General features: G+C 32.1%; 1 protein-coding gene across 1 annotated transcript; it reads right to left on the minus strand.

Moving 5' to 3' along the window:
• Positions 1-14,227: 14,227 nt before the first annotated feature.
• On the minus strand, positions 14,228-16,577 carry LOC137837238 (cytochrome P450 81E8). The gene is made up of 3 exons (XM_068646175.1): positions 15,897-16,577; positions 15,399-15,765; positions 14,228-14,934 (listed from the first exon to the last, which is right to left on the minus strand). Exons 1-3 carry the CDS (start codon positions 16,412-16,414, stop codon positions 14,299-14,301), a joined length of 1,521 nt encoding a protein of 506 aa, XP_068502276.1. The 5' UTR covers positions 16,415-16,577; the 3' UTR covers positions 14,228-14,298.
• Between the last annotated feature and the right edge of the window lie 1,725 nt (positions 16,578-18,302).

Consider the following 18,302-nt stretch of genomic DNA (forward strand, 5'->3'; position numbering starts at 1 on the left):
ATTTTCCATTCCTCACTTCCAATCAATTAATTAAACTTTAATTTAATGCAAATTAAATTACATTATGACATAATAAAATTTCATTAAAACCTTAATTAAACTTTAATTTAATGCAAATAAAATTACATTAAAACATAATAAAATTTCATTAAAATTTGAATTAAACTTTAATTTAATGCAAATAAAATTACATTAAAACATAATAAAATTTCATTAAAACTTTAATTAAACTTTAATTTAATGCAAATAAAATTACATTAAAACATAATAAAATTTCATTAAAACTTTAATATAATTCAAATTGAATTAATTAATAATAATAACATAATAAAATTTGAATTAAAACTTTAATTAAACTTTAAAAAAATGACGTAAAACCGTAAGGTGCACATGAATTAATTAACGTAAATTATTAATTGTGAATTCGTGCAAGAACCAATTTAAGCTGTACAGTTTTATGATGCTGTGAATTTCCGAGCCCAGTTATACCAGGTAAAGAAAGTCTCAACCATAACTAAAAGTGTCACGGGAGAAGATGATTACAGTTTCATCTTTCTTCAATTGAATTAAAAATTCAATTAATGAAAGTTTTCAAAATGAGATAAAGAGGCACACTTCATAAACCCCTAATTTTAAAATTAGGATTCTTCAATTGGGATTAATTAAAATTAGGGTTTTTTGACTTTGATGGTTTAGGACAATTAGGGATCTATTATAGAGGAATGAAAACCTTAATCTATAAATTCTAATTTTAAAATTAGAGTTCTTAAATTGAAAATATTTTAAAATTAGGATTTTGGAAAAGCATTAATGGAAAATCACAAGATGAGCAACGAGACTCTGATACCACATGTAAGTTTAAATACATGATTCTAGATCTGATCATATCATGATTCTCACACAATCATACAATCCAGAAGGAATAGGCACTTACCTTGATTCTTGATTCATGAGTGATCCTAATTGAGTAGTTACTTTATCTCAATCTATTAAATCATATTCGGGCCCAAAGCCCAAACTCTATGTGAGTCAATTTATAGAAATTAATTTACATAATTTCTTACAAAAGAGTGTCACAAAAAATCAAAGGTGTAAGGAAGTGTTCACAGAAAAAGAATGAGCAGTAGAAAAGACAAAAACATGAAATAGTACAGTACTCAAGCAGGCATTGGAGCAATAATTAATTGTTTAAAAATTGTTTATATATGTATATATTGAGATTTTCAACCAAAATTAGTGTATGATCCAACAACCAAACATATAGATCAAGGGATGGAGTTAATTAGTTTAACTCATGCTGTTAAGTTTGAACTCTAACTAGCAATTAAGGGAATAGACAAGTTTCAAATCTGTGTGCGATTCAATGTGATGGATAAAAATGAGTATTCCATAGCAGATTGCAGAGAAGCTATAACACAAAAAAGAATCAATGAAAAACTATTAACCGCAGGTTTGCATTATGCAGGAACCAAGAATCAGGAACAGGAAAGCAGCAGAGAACGTAGAGAATGGGATTTAGTAACTCACATTCAGCAGGAACCAAGAATCAGGAATAGTAACGCAGAGAACGTCTTGCTAATCAGCAATGCCTTCCCCGATTTGAGCGAATGCGAAATTTGGAACAATGAATCACAAATTTGTTAGTAAGAAGAGATATATTGAAATCAAACAGGAGAGAATTGAGGGAAACATGAAACAAAATACTTAAATCTGTTTGAATTCGAGTAATTTGTGCAATTTAATAAAAAAAAGTTTCACATACGAACCCTATTATATCGCAGATGAGGAGTTCCGAAAACACAATAATGTATAGAAATGCAACTTCCATTCACGATTAAGAGTGCTGGGAAAATTTAGAATTAATTATCCCTTTGGTGAAGATACAATATGACCATATGCCAAAGCAATAAATAAATAATAGAAAATATAGTAAAAAAATAATAACATTTCACTAGGATTTCTAATCATTATGGTGAAAACTCTTCCACTATTAAACTATGAAAGAGAGATTACAATATTTGTTTCCCTAACTCTATGAAGATAATACTCAATATTATCCAACAATGATAATGATGGAATACAAAATTCCTCTAACATCTCATTAGGATTTCTAATATCACCATTATGGTGGAATGGAAAATGCCTCCACTATGAAAGTGGTATGAAACTATGAAAGTGGGATTGCAATATTTGTTTATCTCACTCTTTTAGGATAACACTCAATCTCACCCTACAAGGATTGAATACACCTCTAACATCTCACTAGAATTTCTAATCTCACCATTATGCTAGAATGGAAAACGCCTCCACTATGAAAGTGGGATTACAAAATCTCTCTAGCATCTCACTAGGATTTCTAATCTCACAATGGTGGAAAACGCCTCCATTGTGAAAGTGAGATTACAAAGTCTCTCTAGCATCTCACTAGGATTTCTAATCTCACCATTGTAGTTACCAATATTAATTGGTCATAATCTCCCATTAAATTAAGGAGGGATTCCCAACAATTCTCCCCCTTAATTGACTTAGTTGAGGATATCAATAATTCAACTCCCCCATAATAGTCTTACCAATATTCATTGGTCATAATCTCCCATTAAATCAAGGAGGGATTCCCAATAATTCTCCCCCTTACTGACTTAATTGGGGTTATCAATAATTCAGCTCCCCTACACTAGTATGTTAGCTTTTTAGCTGAAAATGCCTTGGTCATCATGTCAGACCAATTGTCACAATAGAGAACATATATTTCTTTGAACATGACTCAATTCATGCAAGAGATTTTTCATATATTTTATCTCTTTGTCAACTTCAAATGTGACAATGTACTTTGCTTCAGTTGTTGATAAAGCAATACATATTTGTAACTTGGATTGCCAAGATAGAGCTCCCCCTACAAAAGTAGTTAAATATCCTGATGTGGATTTTTTGGAATCTACATCTTCAGCCATGTCTGCATTCGTGTATCCTACCAACATAGGATCTTCATTACCAAAACATAAACATCTCTTTTGGTAGTTCCCCTCAAATATCTTAATACCCATTTCACTGCATTCCAGTGCTTTTTGCCAGGATTGGACAAGAATTGACGCACAACACCAACTGCACGGGCAATATTTGGTCTTGTGTAAATCATGGTATACATTAGGCTTCCTACCGCGGGAGAATAAGGTACAATAAGGTACTCTGCTCATCTCTTTCTTTTCTTCTTCACTAGTCGGACACTGCATTGTTCTTAGCTTGAAATGTTCGACAAGTGGAACATTGACAAGTTTTGCCTTATTCATGTTGAAACTCTTGAGAACTTTCCCAATGTACTTCTCTTATGATAGCCATATCAACTACTTGGAGCAATCTCTGATCACCTTCATCCTAAGGATGACCCCTTCCATCTTGTATACAAAAACTAAAATCTGATACCACTGTTTGGGAAAATTCATAATTAATTCTCCCCTTTGGTGTAGATACAAGATGGGCGCGTAAGCAATAAGCAAATAATAGAAAATAAAGCAAAAAATATAATAATGAGAAAGAGATTTTTTAATGTGGGAAAACCTTCTCAATGCCTCCACTATGAAAGTAGAATTACAATATTTATTTCTTCTCACTTTGTTGGGATAACACTTAATCTCACCCAACAAGGATGAAATACAAAGTTTCTCTAGCATCTCACTAGGATTTCTAATCTCATCATTATGATAAAAATGCCTCTACTATGAAACTATGAAAGTGGGATTACAGTATTTGTCTCTCTCTGAGGATAACACTCAATTTCACCCAACAAGGATGAAATACAAAGTTTCTCTAACATCTCACTAGGATTTCTAATCTCACCATTATGGTGAAAACGCCTCCACTATGAAACTATGAATGAAAGGGAGACCTCTATTATTCTCCTAGTGTTTTAGAATAAACCTTTGGATTTAACAAATGCTAAAAAAAATCTTAGTTAATTAAATTCATTTCCGAGATTATATTAACCTCCATTAAATCTATTTTTTTCTTGTAGTGTATGATATTCTTTAAACACTTTTAAACAATAAAAATTATTTTAATCATTAGAGAAAAAAAAACATAATTAATTAAGTATGTACTGGACAAGAGTGCTCGTATGCTCGGGACCTCAGTCCAAGCATCTGGGTATGGTTAACTCGATTTTTGGGCCCAAAGGACGAATCATGGGCTCGACCCAGTTTCGTTGGTAAGCTCGGTGAAGAATAATTAAAATAGAGAAAATGATAAGTTTGATCATATATTAATATAAAGTTGTTAGTTAAATATATATCTTGATATATATTAAGTTGTTAGAATAGAATATGTGTGGATATACATAGAGTTGTTAGTTAAATAAATATATGCATAAAGTTGTTAGTTGAATATAAAAAGTTGTTAAATAAGTCGAGAGCACCCGAGAATAAAGGTGCACGAGATTCTCTTCTATTGTTAGTACCGTGAGTAAAAGTGTTCGTGGACAGAATATTTTCATGTTATTAGCACCCAAACATGAAAGGTGCACGTGAGCATGTGGTTTTCTGTTATTCAGTAAAGATTATATTTTCGTGAGTGAAAGTTATTAGAGTAATAACTATAAAAGGGGTTTGAGACCCCTAGTAAAGGTATGTTGTTTTTTAGTACTAGAGACTGAAATTGATTATTATTTTGTATTCTCTCACTGACTTGATCATTAGAGTGTGATCAACAGGTAGAGTCCCCTCTGTCTCAACGGAGCGTTGTTCTAGTGCGCCAGGAGGAGGCAGACTAGAAGCGGAGCTTGCCCATCCAGTCAACTTGATCCCATCCACATTTGTGTTTGAGCTTTCTAACGTGATGAGAAACACTAGGCAAGGATTGTTGGGATTTGAAGGAAGCGATGCCCCCACCTTACATCATGGAGACCATGAGGGCTCTCCAGGAAGCCAACGAGGAATATAAACAAGAGCAAGAACGGATCTGAGAGGAAACCAGAGTTGAGAAAGTACTTCTACAAAATCGACTGATGGCAGAGATCGAGGACTCCCGGATAGCCAACAAGGAATTGTGCAAGTCCAATGAGGACTTACGTAGAAATCTACACCAATGTGACTGACGTTCCACTAGGGAACGAGGTCTGAACTTTTCTTTGAGCGATAGTCCCAAGCCATTTTCGCAGGCGATCATGGATGAGCTTGTGCCACGTCATTACATCACACCCAAGATTGCCTCTTTCACAGAGGTAGAGGACCTTGAAAATCATCTCACGGCATTCAATGCCCAAATGATTGTCTCTTGAGGAACGGATGTCATCCGCTGTAAGATGTTCATGAGTACTTTTACAGGTACAACCCTACAATGGTTCAGTGGGCTTCCTGATGGTCACATCACCTCTTTCGCTCGGTTCTCCAAATTGTTTAGAGAATAGTTCTTTGTCAATCAGGTCAAGCCTCCTAAGTTGTATGACCTTTTCAACGTAAGGCAGAGGGGGGAAGAGTCGTTGAAGGATTATCTAAATAGATTCTCGATGCTTGCGGTAAGACTCCAAACGCATGATGAAGACGTGATGGTCACCGCCTTCGAACAAGGGATCGCGGCGGAACCGTTCAGTGATTCGCTGATCAGAAATCCAACGGAGACATTTTCCAATATACGAGAACAAGTTGTTGCCCACATTGAAGCAGAGGAGGCCATAGTAAAAAAGAACGACAACTTGCATTTAAGGCAATCTAGGTCTAAGGAAAGTGCTCGAGGTCGGCCCTTGCGAGTCAACGAAACCTTAGCCGAGAAGAGAACAAACTCGAGGTACGTGTTATACGTAGCCAAGAGGGACGAGCCCAAGACAAAGGGCAGGGAGGAGTCAGATACTTTCCCTAGAAGATAGATCGGAGTCTGGGATCACAGAGAGATGCCTGGTTTGAGTTCTACAAGGCATTTAGACATAATGTCAAGCGATGCATAGCCGTGGGCTACTAGCTAGCTAGCTTGGTGGAGGAAGGGTTCCTGAAGGAGTATCTTGAGGCTAACCAGGGAGAGCCAAAAGGAGAGGTCGCTCTTAGAGACCAAGCACATGAGATATCGGTCCATGGAGAGTTGAACACTATCTCGAGAGGATTTTCAGGAAGAGGAAACTTTGCTTCCAAACGTAAGCGATATGCGCGAGTAGTGATGTCCTTGGAGGCAAGGAGACCTGATCATTCCTCGGAGCCTTCTCTCTACTTCACGAGTTCTGACCTGGAAGACGTGGTTCCTCAGGTGATATTTTTTGTCACCGTAGGAAGGAAGGTGCACAAAGTCTTGATTGATCAAGGGAGCTTGGCTGATGTGAAGTTCTGAACAACGTTTAATAGTTTGCAGTTATCTCCCGACTAGCTGAGGCCATACGATGGGTGCTTGGTCGGCTTCGCGTGAGATCAGGTGGAAGTACGAGGGTACATCAAGCTGAGGACGACCTTCTTTGATGGCACCGCGGCTAGGACGATTACCATAAGGTACATTGTGGTTAACGCGTTCTCCGCTTACAATTTGCTTTTGGGACGACCTTCCCTGAACAGATTGGGTGCGGTGGCCTCAACGACCCATATGAAGATGAAAATGCCCTATTCCGAGGGAGGAGTGATTATCATTAAGTCCGACTAGAAGACGACGCGAAAGTGCTACGACGGTAGCCTAAAAAATAGAAGAGGAACTTACACAATCATTGTTCAGGCAGGAGAGCCAAAATGGATTGCAGAGGCATAAGTCATCAATGAGAGGCGACTTGGACCTGTTGGAGAGGTTCAGGAAAAAGAGATATGAGAAAGCTCTCATCGGTTCCAAAACTTCGTTGTTGATGAATCCAACGAAGGAAGGAAGGTAAACCTGGACTTGCTAAATGGGGTGCGGGAACATGCCCGTATTAACTCAGAGGCTTTGAAGAGAAGGGTGGAGCTGAGGCAAAATACCAAGACGAGACCTTGGCAGTTCGAGGTTGCCAACTTGGTGATGTGAAAGGCCCATCCATACAGTTAGAAAACAAGTTGTCTCCAAAGTGGACTGGCCTATTTCACGTAGTCGAGGTGCTCAGGAATGGAGCGTGCAGGCTAGAAACCCTGGAGGGGAGAGCTATTCCTCGAACGTGGAACGTGGCAAACCTCAAGTTTTACTTCAGTTAAGATGTTTTGTTTTAATGCTTTCTTTTTTAACAATTCGATGTTTAAGGTGATGCTCTTTTTCCCTTGAAGGGTTTTTTAATGAGGTCATCTAATGATAAATTTGTTCTTGAAAGATGGTGCATTAGTTGAGTTAGCACACGAAGAGACGACCTAGCTCGGCGTCAGTACGACTACCCGAGTACATGCACCCTATGCGTGAAATGGTTATCTAGTGACAGGTAAGACGACCTAGCTTGGTGTTAGTACGACTATCCGAGCATAGGCGCCCTATGCGTAAATTGTTTATTTGGTGTCAGGTAAGACGACCTAGCTCGACGTCAATACGACTATCCGAGTATAGGCGCCCTGTGAAGATGAATTTGTTATTGAATTGTTTGTCTTAGCACATGGTAAGACACCTAGACTGGAATGAATAGTCATTCAAGTATAGGCGCTCTGTGAAGATGAATTTGTTGTTGAATTGTTTGTCTTAGCACATGGTAAGACAACCTATAACGAAATGAATAGAGTCACCTAAGTATAAACGCCCTGTGAAGATGAATTTTTTGTTGAATTGTTTGTTTTAGCACATGGTAAGACGACTTAGATCAAAATGAATAAAGTCATCCGAGTATAGGCGACTATCTCTGGGGCCTTCTTTGGTTTAAGAGATTCATCGGGCATCTTGGCAGCTGCCCTCATCCTCTTTGCCATTTCTTCCAGCTCTTTCTTGCTGATTTTGGACAACATCCTTTATGCAGAAAAAACAAGTGAAAGGTTAAAAAAAATAGTGAAGTTAGTCACACTAAGGGTAGGGAACGAGGAGTACCGGTATAAGCCTTCAGAGCATCAACAGTGTACTCCTTGCTCAGAAGGAAGGAAGTGTTAAAGGTGACCTTCAGGTTCATCAAGAATTTGCAGACCTCTTGATCTGATGAGGACAGGTCGTCCAGGCGCCAAGCGCTCTGGAATCTGGGTTTTGGAGTCCAATACAAAGGAAACCCGTCCAAAAGGGTCGGATCTCCCTTGTTAGCTCGAAATTTGAGGAATTTGTCTTTGAAGTTTTTGTAGGAAGATTGGAAGAGGGTGAACAAGGCTCTTCCACGGGCACCATTTAAGGATACTCATAGTTGCCAGCCCGAATGTTTGGCCTCAAAGAAATAAAGAAAAACTTCTACAATCATAGAAAGACCGAGCTGTGAACACAAAATGGTAAAGGCACAAACGAATGCCTAACTATTTGGGTGTAGCTAGGCAGGAGCTACGTTGAGCTCAGTTAATAATTCTTTTTCAAAAATTGACTGGGACAGACGCAGGAGAACTTTTTTAAAGACAGTAGCGTAAAAGAAGCAAAATAGACCCTTGGGGTCCGAGGATTCATCGCAACACACCGGCTCGTCTTCCCTACATGCAGTTATTCTTACGAATCTATCATGCGCCTTATGGAAGTGATAACCACTTTTTCTTAAGGTTACAACACGCTCACGGGAGGTATAGAAGGAGGTCTCGTCTAAAAGGTTTTTAGGGGCCCAAGGATACGTGGTATTGTAATCCATTGCAAATTATATCTAGAACAAAAAGGCACAAACACAAAACAGATACAAGTATCGTTCAGACCAAGAAGTATGAGCAAGTTAGGAGTAAAATGAAGGCACATTCTAAATCCATACAATGCAATCAGCGAGTAAGAAATAATCATTGGCATAAAGTAATGAATCCAAAGAAAATCCCAGCTCAGGCTATACAACTAGTAATATGAAAGCTCGATGATAAGATCAGACAATACAATTGACAAGATGAATGCTTGTTGATGGAGATTGGTAAAGGAAAAATACCTGTTACGATAAATGATTGAAAAGGAGAAGTTTCTTTGTTGTGGAAAATCTTGAGGGCACGAGAATTTTTGGAGTGAGGAAGTGGATGTGTGAAGGGGAAGCTGAGAAGGATGAAAGGGTTTTAGAGGTTTAGAGAAATGAAACAATGAAATGGGAGTAAGATTTGAAACGTAAACTTATTCGAATAAGGGAATGCCAAGCGGCAATATTTTCCCACCGTTGATGAAGATGCCACGTGTATGCTCTGGATTAAGTGTGGTGTGACATCACCTCAGAAACACTTCGTTTAGGGTGCCTCACCTACTTGTTGGGGAATACGTCACATCAGCCGCAAGTCTCTTCGCTTAGCCAAGCTTAGCTCGAGCATGGGGAGCTTGTGTACTGGATAAGAGTGTTCGTGTGCTCGGGACCTCGGTCCAAGCATCTGGGTATGGTTAGCTCGGTTTTTGGGTCCAAAGGGCGGGTCATGGGCTTGGGCCAGTGTCGTTGGTAAGTCTGGTGGAGAATAATTAGAATAGAGAAAATAATAAGTTTGGTCATATATTAATATAAAGTTGTTAGTTAAATATATATGTTGATAATATTAAGCTGTTAGTAGGGTTGGGCAAAAAATCTGGTTTTGTCAAACTGCTCCACTTTTACACTGCTCTAATCCATTGAAAATCTGTTTATCTAAATCCAGTTTTTAATTTGATCCACATTTTTATTATATTTCCAAATCAGATATCCATTTTGTTTATATGGATTTTAGAAATTGGAAAATCCAAATTTCTAATCCAAATTTTTGAAAGGAGACTCTCACTCCATACCTCTACCCAAACCACTTTATTATACTTTTTCTCATTTTTGGTTCCCTCTCTCTCCGCACCTCTCTCTCCGGCCTTTTATTAATTTTTTGTGATTTTATTTGTTCTCTCTCACACACAATGAAACAACCAAGTCTTATAATTTTTTTTATAATTTTATTTGCTCCAATATTTTATACATAATAAATTAATATAATATTTTCAAATTTCAAGTATTATATGTAGGTGTATTTTAATGTTAAGAATATATATATTATGTTATGTTTAAGTTTTTTAGTATTATTAAATTATAATTTTATTATATTTTCTTTATATTTATAATATTCAACTCTTTTACATGTTATTATATTAATATATTAATATTATGTTAATTTTAAAAAATACATGGATTTTGATTTAAAATACAATTTACCTTATTTTTTTATAAAAATATGGATTTGATATAAAATCTAATTTGGATTTGAATTTTTAAATTATTTTTATAAAAAATATGGATTTGAATTATAAATCTGATTCAAATATCTGGATTTTTTACTCTCTTTTTTTCACAAACAATTTTTTTTTTCTTCACTTAAATACTGTATAAATTTTCAGTTGTCTTCATGTATATACACTTGAGAGGGACCATATACAAACAGTAATATACCAAAAAAAATTATCTAAAAATATATTTACATTTAAATAATATTCTAAGTAAAATATAAATTCAATGGTTGATTTTTTACACTCATTACTTTAACAATAACATAAAAAAAATCACCAATTTTATGTATAGTTTGTAATTGTATATATTTACTTTTTCTGTATCACTGAATATTGATTATCTGTAATTTTAATTTTTAGTATTATTAAATTATTATTTTATTATATATTTTTAATATTTATATGATATTAATTTTTTTACATATTTTTATATTAATATTGTTAGTTTTTTTAGAAAATATAATTTTAGTTTGAAAAATAATTTTTTTCATCAAGAGGATATTCATTTTAGAATTTTGAAAAATAAATTTTTTCTACTGAATTGACATCAGTGAAAAATAATCCCTTTCATACAATTTATTTTAATATTTTAAAAATTAAATATTTTTTATAACAAAAAAATAAAAAATAGAGAATGTTTTATATTAAGTTTTTTTATCAAAATTAAAATATGCATAATACGAAAATTTTAAATTAAACATATTAAAATTATTTAATTTATATTTTATCTGAATAGATATAACTGAAAATAAAATCAGGATAAAAAATTTCTCCTAAAATCAAACTTACTTATTTAAATATATATTAAATAAATAATAAATGCGTAAAATGTAAAAATGTTAAGCTACTATAAAATATTAAAATTAATAACTAATTGAAAACGTAAGCTTAACGTTAAAAAAATTAATAATTAATCTTTATCATAAAAAAATTAAATTACATTACATTGGATTTGGATTTTAGATCCAATCCAAATATTTGGATTTTAGATCCAATCCAAATATTTGGATTTGGATTTATAAAAATCCAAATTGTTTTTAAAAAAAATATGGATTTAGATTTTAAATCTGATCCAAATATTTGGATTTGGATTGGATTTTTGAAAATCCACTCCATGACCACCCTTAGCTAATATATGTGAATATACACAGAACTGTTAGTTAAATAAATATATGTGTAAAGTTGTTAGTTGAATATATAAAGATGTTAAATAAGTGGAGAACACCCAAAAATAAAGGTGCACGAGATTCTCTTTTGTTGTTAGCACCATGAGTAAAGGTGCATGGCAGGTGATTTTCTGTTATTATTTTATGCTTTCAATAGAGATTATATTTTCGTGAGTGAGAGTTGTTAAAGGATTAACTATAAAAGGGGTTTAAAACGAAATAGGTAAATAACTTGAGAAAAAAATCTGTATATTACAAATTATTTATATATCCTTAATAAATAACAATGAATATAAATAATGATATATAATATGAAGCTATAAAAAAAATATGAATAAAAAATAATAATAAATCACACGGATTTAATAACTAGTTGTCAATAAAAGAACAATCTAATCTTCTTCTCATCACAGTATCCTTTAAAAAAAATAAGATTTTTTTGTTTAGTGAAGAGTAAAGAAGAAATCCCCTTATACGTTATAATCTATATTAATGAAAGTTTTGAAGGAGTACAGTAGGATAATTGAAAGTTTCCAACCAAAGACTGAGTCAAAAAATTTGTGTCCTATTATATATAAGTCAGTTTACAGCAGTTATGCTCACAGTGATTGGGGAAGAGAAAAGGATAGGTGATTTGATCGTCATAATGATAATATTGCAATAGTTTTTTTATTTTGCTTACAAATGCCACTAATATTGTTTATTTATCATTAGAAATTATATGATCATCACACTTATAACATTAAATATTATATTCTCACAAAATTTATTTATAATTTCTTAATTGATGTTACTAAGGTTATTATTGTTTGCATATGAAATCCTAATCTTATAGGGTTTTAGAAAGAGAGAACTTGAAGGTTCAGACAATGGTCCTTTACATCATTGAATCAAATTAACACCAGTTCTATATTTATTTTAAAGGGATAAAAAAACAAATTCATTAAGGATCTACCTTCTTTAGCAGTGTACTAAAAAATAATCCACCTTCCTACTTGGAAATAATATGGAAAGTCCACATAACAATTCAGTACAAAATAAATATGTTCAAAATTTTGAAACTAAAGATAAAATGGAACCCATTTTTTTAAATTGAATAAAACAGAAAAAAGAACACATGGAATAAAAAACATAGTATAATGAATCATGCTACACAAATTTCTAATCAGATTACTAATCTTGCTGATAAAAAAAAAAAATCAGATTACTAATCACTAATCGTTGTTTACGTATTAATGATCAATCATTCTTTAATTTAATTCATATTTTTCTCTAGTTTGGAATATGATTGGATCAACTAAGAATTTCATTTAATATAAAATAATGACTAAAAAATCATTAAATAAAAATTATTTTTAGAGATTTAAATAATTAATTATTAAATTAAATACTATTTTATAAATTAAAAAACAATTAATATTTAAAGTATTTTTTATTAATAAAAAATTATAAAATAATTTTAAATTAATATATATTCTAAGTTAGTCTAATTAAGTAATTTAAATATCAATTAAAAAATTATTTTATAAATTTTTGTTAATAATAAAATTCACTTTAAATATCTATAAAAAAATAATATATAATTTAATTAACATAATAACTAATATTTTTATCTCCAAATTTAATTATTATTTAATAAATTTTTTATAAAACTTTCTCAATTCCTATTAATAGATTAATGAGTAGTTAGCAATAAGCAATTTACATAAGATTTAATTTGAAGTATAGGAGAGCATTTGAAATCATAATCGTAAGACTTTCTAACTATTAAACTTTCATACTAATATCAGATCTTCCCCTTTTAATTTATTCCTTTTAAGTTGAGTTAACTTTTTTTAACCAAAAATTAATAATATCACGCCTTTCTCTTTTAATGTAAAATGTTTTTTTAAAAAAAAAAACTGATATGTCTATTTCTAAATGATTTTGTTTATGTTATATATTAGATTAAATACTATATAAAAGATAAAATAAATTCATTTATTTTATGAGAATTAGGAAACTGACTAGCGTGAAAAACAATCAACTGAAAATAGTCAAGTAACGGGTCTTAATAATTTAAAAAAAATGCATAAATTTAACATTATTAACTAAATAAAATATTTTTAATACACTTAAATTAGTCAAATAACTTTTAGATATTTATAGACTAAAGTAGGAAACTGACTAGCGTTAAAAACAAACTGAAAATGGTCAAGTAACGGGTCTTAATAATTTTAAAAAAAGCATAAATTTAACCTTATTAACTAAATAAAATATTTTATTACACTTAAATTATTTAAATTAGTCAAATGACTTTTAAATATTTATATACAAAAGTAGGAAACTGACTAGCGTTAAAAACAATCAACTGAAAATGGTCAAGTAACGGATCTTAATAATTTAAGAAAAAAACCATAAATTTAACATTATTAACTAAATAAAATATTTTTAATACACTTAAATTAGTTAAATGACTTTTAAATATTTATATACGAAAGTAGAATATGGCACCAAACACTATAAGGAGTATAAATTAGTCAAATAAAGAATGTGAGAATGATGATACAATTCATATGATGAGAGTTGAAATCAATATTTAAATTTTGTTATTTTTTTAATAGTATTTGTTACATTACAGATACGTTAATTGACGGTTTCCGAACTCAATTCCAATTTTTAATATCGAGTTTTTGACTTCTTATGACCTTTCTAAAGAACATATCTCTAGCAGATCAAACTTTCATATTTTTTTTATAGAATTTCACTTTACGGACCGTGCAATACCAATTAAACAAATGAATTGAAGCAGTGAACATGGGAAGCACACAGAAACAAGTCTCAACATCCTATGATTTGTTTTAAAACAAGGTATTATTAATTTATTTTATTAATGCATATTTCCATAACTTTATCAAGAAGATTGCTACATTGGTTTGCTTTCAGTAGCACTGGAAAGCATATCCCTAATTGATGGTGATTGCCACACTTGGCACATAGCTTCTAAAGGAATCTTTTTTCCCACAGTAATCCCTTTTCCTTCAGCCATATCAATTGCTTCATTAGTAGTTCGTTTCCACTCAAAACATTGAATTAATAAACCCAAAGCTAAGCTCACTGTACGTTGAGCTAAGTTTGCTCCAGGACAAGCCCTTCTCCCCAATCCAAAATGAAGTAACTTGTTAGCTTCATTTTCATTCTCAAATCTCTCCGGCTTAAAACGCATTGGGTCACTCCACAAATTGGGATCTCTGTGAATAGCCCAAGCATTCACTAACAAAATTGTGTTTTGTGGAAGATTGTATTTTCCAATAGTGCAATCTTCTGAAGAGAAATGGGGTACCAACATTGGAGCCGCAGGATGCAAACGAAATGTCTCATAGACAATGCTTTGAAGATAAGGAAGTTTAGAAATGTTAACTTCATCTACTAGACAGTTTTGACCTATATGACTGTCTAATTCCTTTTTTGCCTTCTTTACTATTTCTGGATTGTTTAACAAATTACTCATTGCCCATTCTAAAGTTACAGATGATGTGTCTGTTCCTGCCATTAACATAACCTGGAATACAATAAATAAAAATCTCTTAAAATAATAAACACAATTTATATATATAACATTTTAAATAATATCCTTCTCTCTAATGTTTGTATATTTCTTCCAAAACTTCATATAAAAAAAAAAACAGTTTATTTCAATTTAATTAAGACCAATGAATGCTCACAACAAGTCAACATTTAGGTCTTTTAAGATCACATGTCATCTTTAATGCTCCATGTACTATTTTCCACTCTCCAATTTTTGTTTCAATCATTTCATTCACAAAGTTATCCATTCCCATCCCAATCTCAAACAAGTATTCATGAAAGCTAAAAGACCGACTTATCCATATATACCAATAATCATCTCAATATTTATTATACTAGTTAGGCATTTACTTTAATTCAATTTCAAAAATGGTAATTTACTTGTTTTCACTCTTATAAACAACCCCAAATGATAGAGAGGAATTGTTAAGAAATTACCAGGGCAAGTCCTTTGATGATTTCATCCGTATAGTATTCTGGTTGTGATTGTTGTTGTGTTAAAAGATGATCTATCATAGTATTGGCGCTCTCTTTTCTGTTACGATGTTCATCAATGAGTCCTTGTAAGAACGTATCACATCTATAAGCAATCCTCTTCAGCTTCTTCTCCAAATCATCAAAATCAAACAACCTCAGCAGAGCCAAGAAGTCTCCAGGGTTATTTGCCCCTCCCAAAATCACCAACTCTTTAATAATCTCTCGAAATTGCCTTGCTTCTTCCAAATCACTCACATCACAATCTTCACCGTAATATCTCTTCCCCGATACCATCCTCATTATAATGTTAAACGTCATCTCCGAAAACCTTCAATAAATTATAGAAAACAGAGCAAAATTAAAAAAAAATATATATATTTGAAGTATAATCAAAGGTTTGCTATCTACTCTTTCAACAATTTCTACCTAATTTAACTCTACAAACGAAACCAAATTCACCTGGATTTCAGTTCAACTTTGGCGAAGCCGTTGCGCGAGTCGCGAGCGAGCCTACGCATGAGCCTCATGATCTCGTCCCTTCGGATTTCTGAGAAGGAGTTCAAACGGTGCGATGAGAGAACCTCGAGCGACATGATGCGGCGGAGGTTGCGCCAGTGGTCGCCGTAGGGGGACACCGCGACAGTGGTGTTGTTGTAGCCGATGTACTTGCCTATGAGGAAGCGAGGCCGGTTCGCCAAGACGATGTCGTTTTTGGTGAAGCATTCCTGCACTGCCTCTGCCGACGAAACGACAATGACGAAGCGCGAACCGAACCAGAGAGAGAAGACTTTGCCGTGCTTCTGCGAAAGGGCGTAGAACGTGCGGTGGAGCGGTTGTTTCATCTGGTGGAGGTTTCCGATTATGGGGAAGGAGAATGGCCCCGGAGGAAGGTTCCAGAACCTTCTTGTTTTGAACAAGAAGCTCACAGAGAAGAGAAGAATGATGAATGTGAGAAAGAAGTAAAAAAGAGTGGCCATGGTTAGTGGTGTGAGTTAAGACGGTGTTTGGGCAGATTCTTGTTTGTGTGAGTTTATATAAAGACGTGAGAAGGGTGTGAAGACAAATCCACATGGAAGTTCGCCCTGGATAGTTAGGCCAGGATAGAGCTTACGTAATGGATGATTTCATACAACGCTTAGCATCACCGCTTACGAAGACAGAACTTCCCTAATGATATCTTAACTTCACTACTATTATTTTAATATTTTTTATATCATTTAATTTTAAAATTACTTTTTATTATATATATTTATTTTTAAATTTATCACACCAAAAATAATATATAACATTAAGATTCTCAAAATATCATTTTCCTTCAATAATAATTCACATTTATAAAATTATATTACAACTCTCAACTCTTAATACTATTATTTTAATACTTTTTTATATTATTTAATTTTAAATTTATTATTTATTATATATATATTTTTAAACTCATCTCATAAAAAATTATATGCAACTCATTTACTCAAAGTATTATTTTCCAACTTCGAATTACTGTTACGTGACAACACTACCGCAACACAACACAACACAAAAGGAAACTTGGCACGCAGTTCAAGATTATTTCCACCGTAAGATTTAAGGATATTTTAAATTTTAAAAAATTTAGAAAATGTTGTTTTGATTTTCACCAAATACATGTCTTCCTTCTATACAAATATCTCAGCATTCAAAACCTTCTTTGACCACAAGACTATGCCTTTAAAGTTCTGATTAGAAATGATATTTGAGAATTACAAATATTATTATTTTATATTTTATTTAAAAAAATTATAAAATAAAAATGAGATAAAAAAACTAGTATTAAAGAAACTTATTTTATGAGATATTGAATGTTAATAATAACAATTATATTTAGAACACGGATAAAAAAAACATTTCTCCAACGATTTAATAAATTAATATTTTAATTATATATTTTTTAATTTAAAATATTATTATATTATTATATTAAGTTGGGAAATGAAAGTGTGATACTTTTTGTGGTGTCAAAGAAGTTTTTCTCTTATGTTATCATCACTTCTCAAAAAAGACTGCTGAAGACGATTGGTTGACATAAAGTGGAAGATAACACTGGACTGTGCAAATATGATGGCATGTTGTACTGCCAAAGACCATTGTTATTAGGTTTTATTGATATGGATGTTTAACATGTAGTACTTGCCAACTTTTCAAAAATACAAGTTTGATACTTCTCTTTATCCACATTTTTACTTTACAACTTTTATTTAATAATAAAACACTATAATCAATTAAAAAATATAAATAAAATAATACTATTATTAATTGACAAAATGCAAAAAAATTAGAATGCTAAAATATCTTTGTCAGCCAACTTTTGTCCAACTAACAACTTTGTTTTATGGTGTTGCAAAATTTCCATTTTTAACAAGTGAACTAGGTCATAATCTATCTATATATATATATCATTGTCAGATATATTTTTATCAACAAAGGCAAGAAATTAATTTATAACATTTTTAGAAAAATATTACAATTTTTTACAAAAAGACATAATGTACAATAAAAATATCTAAAATATTTCTGCGTTTATAATTTATAATTATTCTATACGTACTTTTATATTTTAAAATTGTTGTATGATTTTTCTATTGTAACTAAAAAATGAAGAAAAGTTAAAATTAATATAAATTTATTTTACTTTTTATTCCTTATAATATCTTACACTCGTTTAATAAAAACCTTTTTATAAGTTATAAGGGTAATACTAAAATTTTTACGAGGTCAAAATTAAAATTATAAAATATACTAGTTAAAAAAATCTTCGGGGACAATTCCCCTATTCTTATATGACGATTTAATTAAAAAGGTTTACTCAATTAAGTACAAGCACTATAT

This window comes from Phaseolus vulgaris, chromosome 4, assembly GCF_051622355.1.
Source record: "Phaseolus vulgaris cultivar YP4 chromosome 4, ASM5162235v1, whole genome shotgun sequence".
NCBI lineage: Eukaryota > Viridiplantae > Streptophyta > Magnoliopsida > Fabales > Fabaceae > Phaseolus > Phaseolus vulgaris.

Excerpts from the sequence above, each read along its gene's own strand:
- LOC137837238 (XM_068646175.1), bottom strand. The coding sequence starts at position 16,414 with ATGGCCACTCTTTTTTACTTCTTTCTCACATTCATCATTCTTCTCTTC. Across the intron at positions 15,766-15,896 it reads AAAGTTGAACTGAAATCCAG|GTTTTCGGAGATGACGTTTA; the intron begins GTGAATTTGGTT and ends AATTTATTGAAG. Across the intron at positions 14,935-15,398 it reads TCATCAAAGGACTTGCCCTG|GTTATGTTAATGGCAGGAAC; the intron begins GTAATTTCTTAA and ends ATTGTATTCCAG.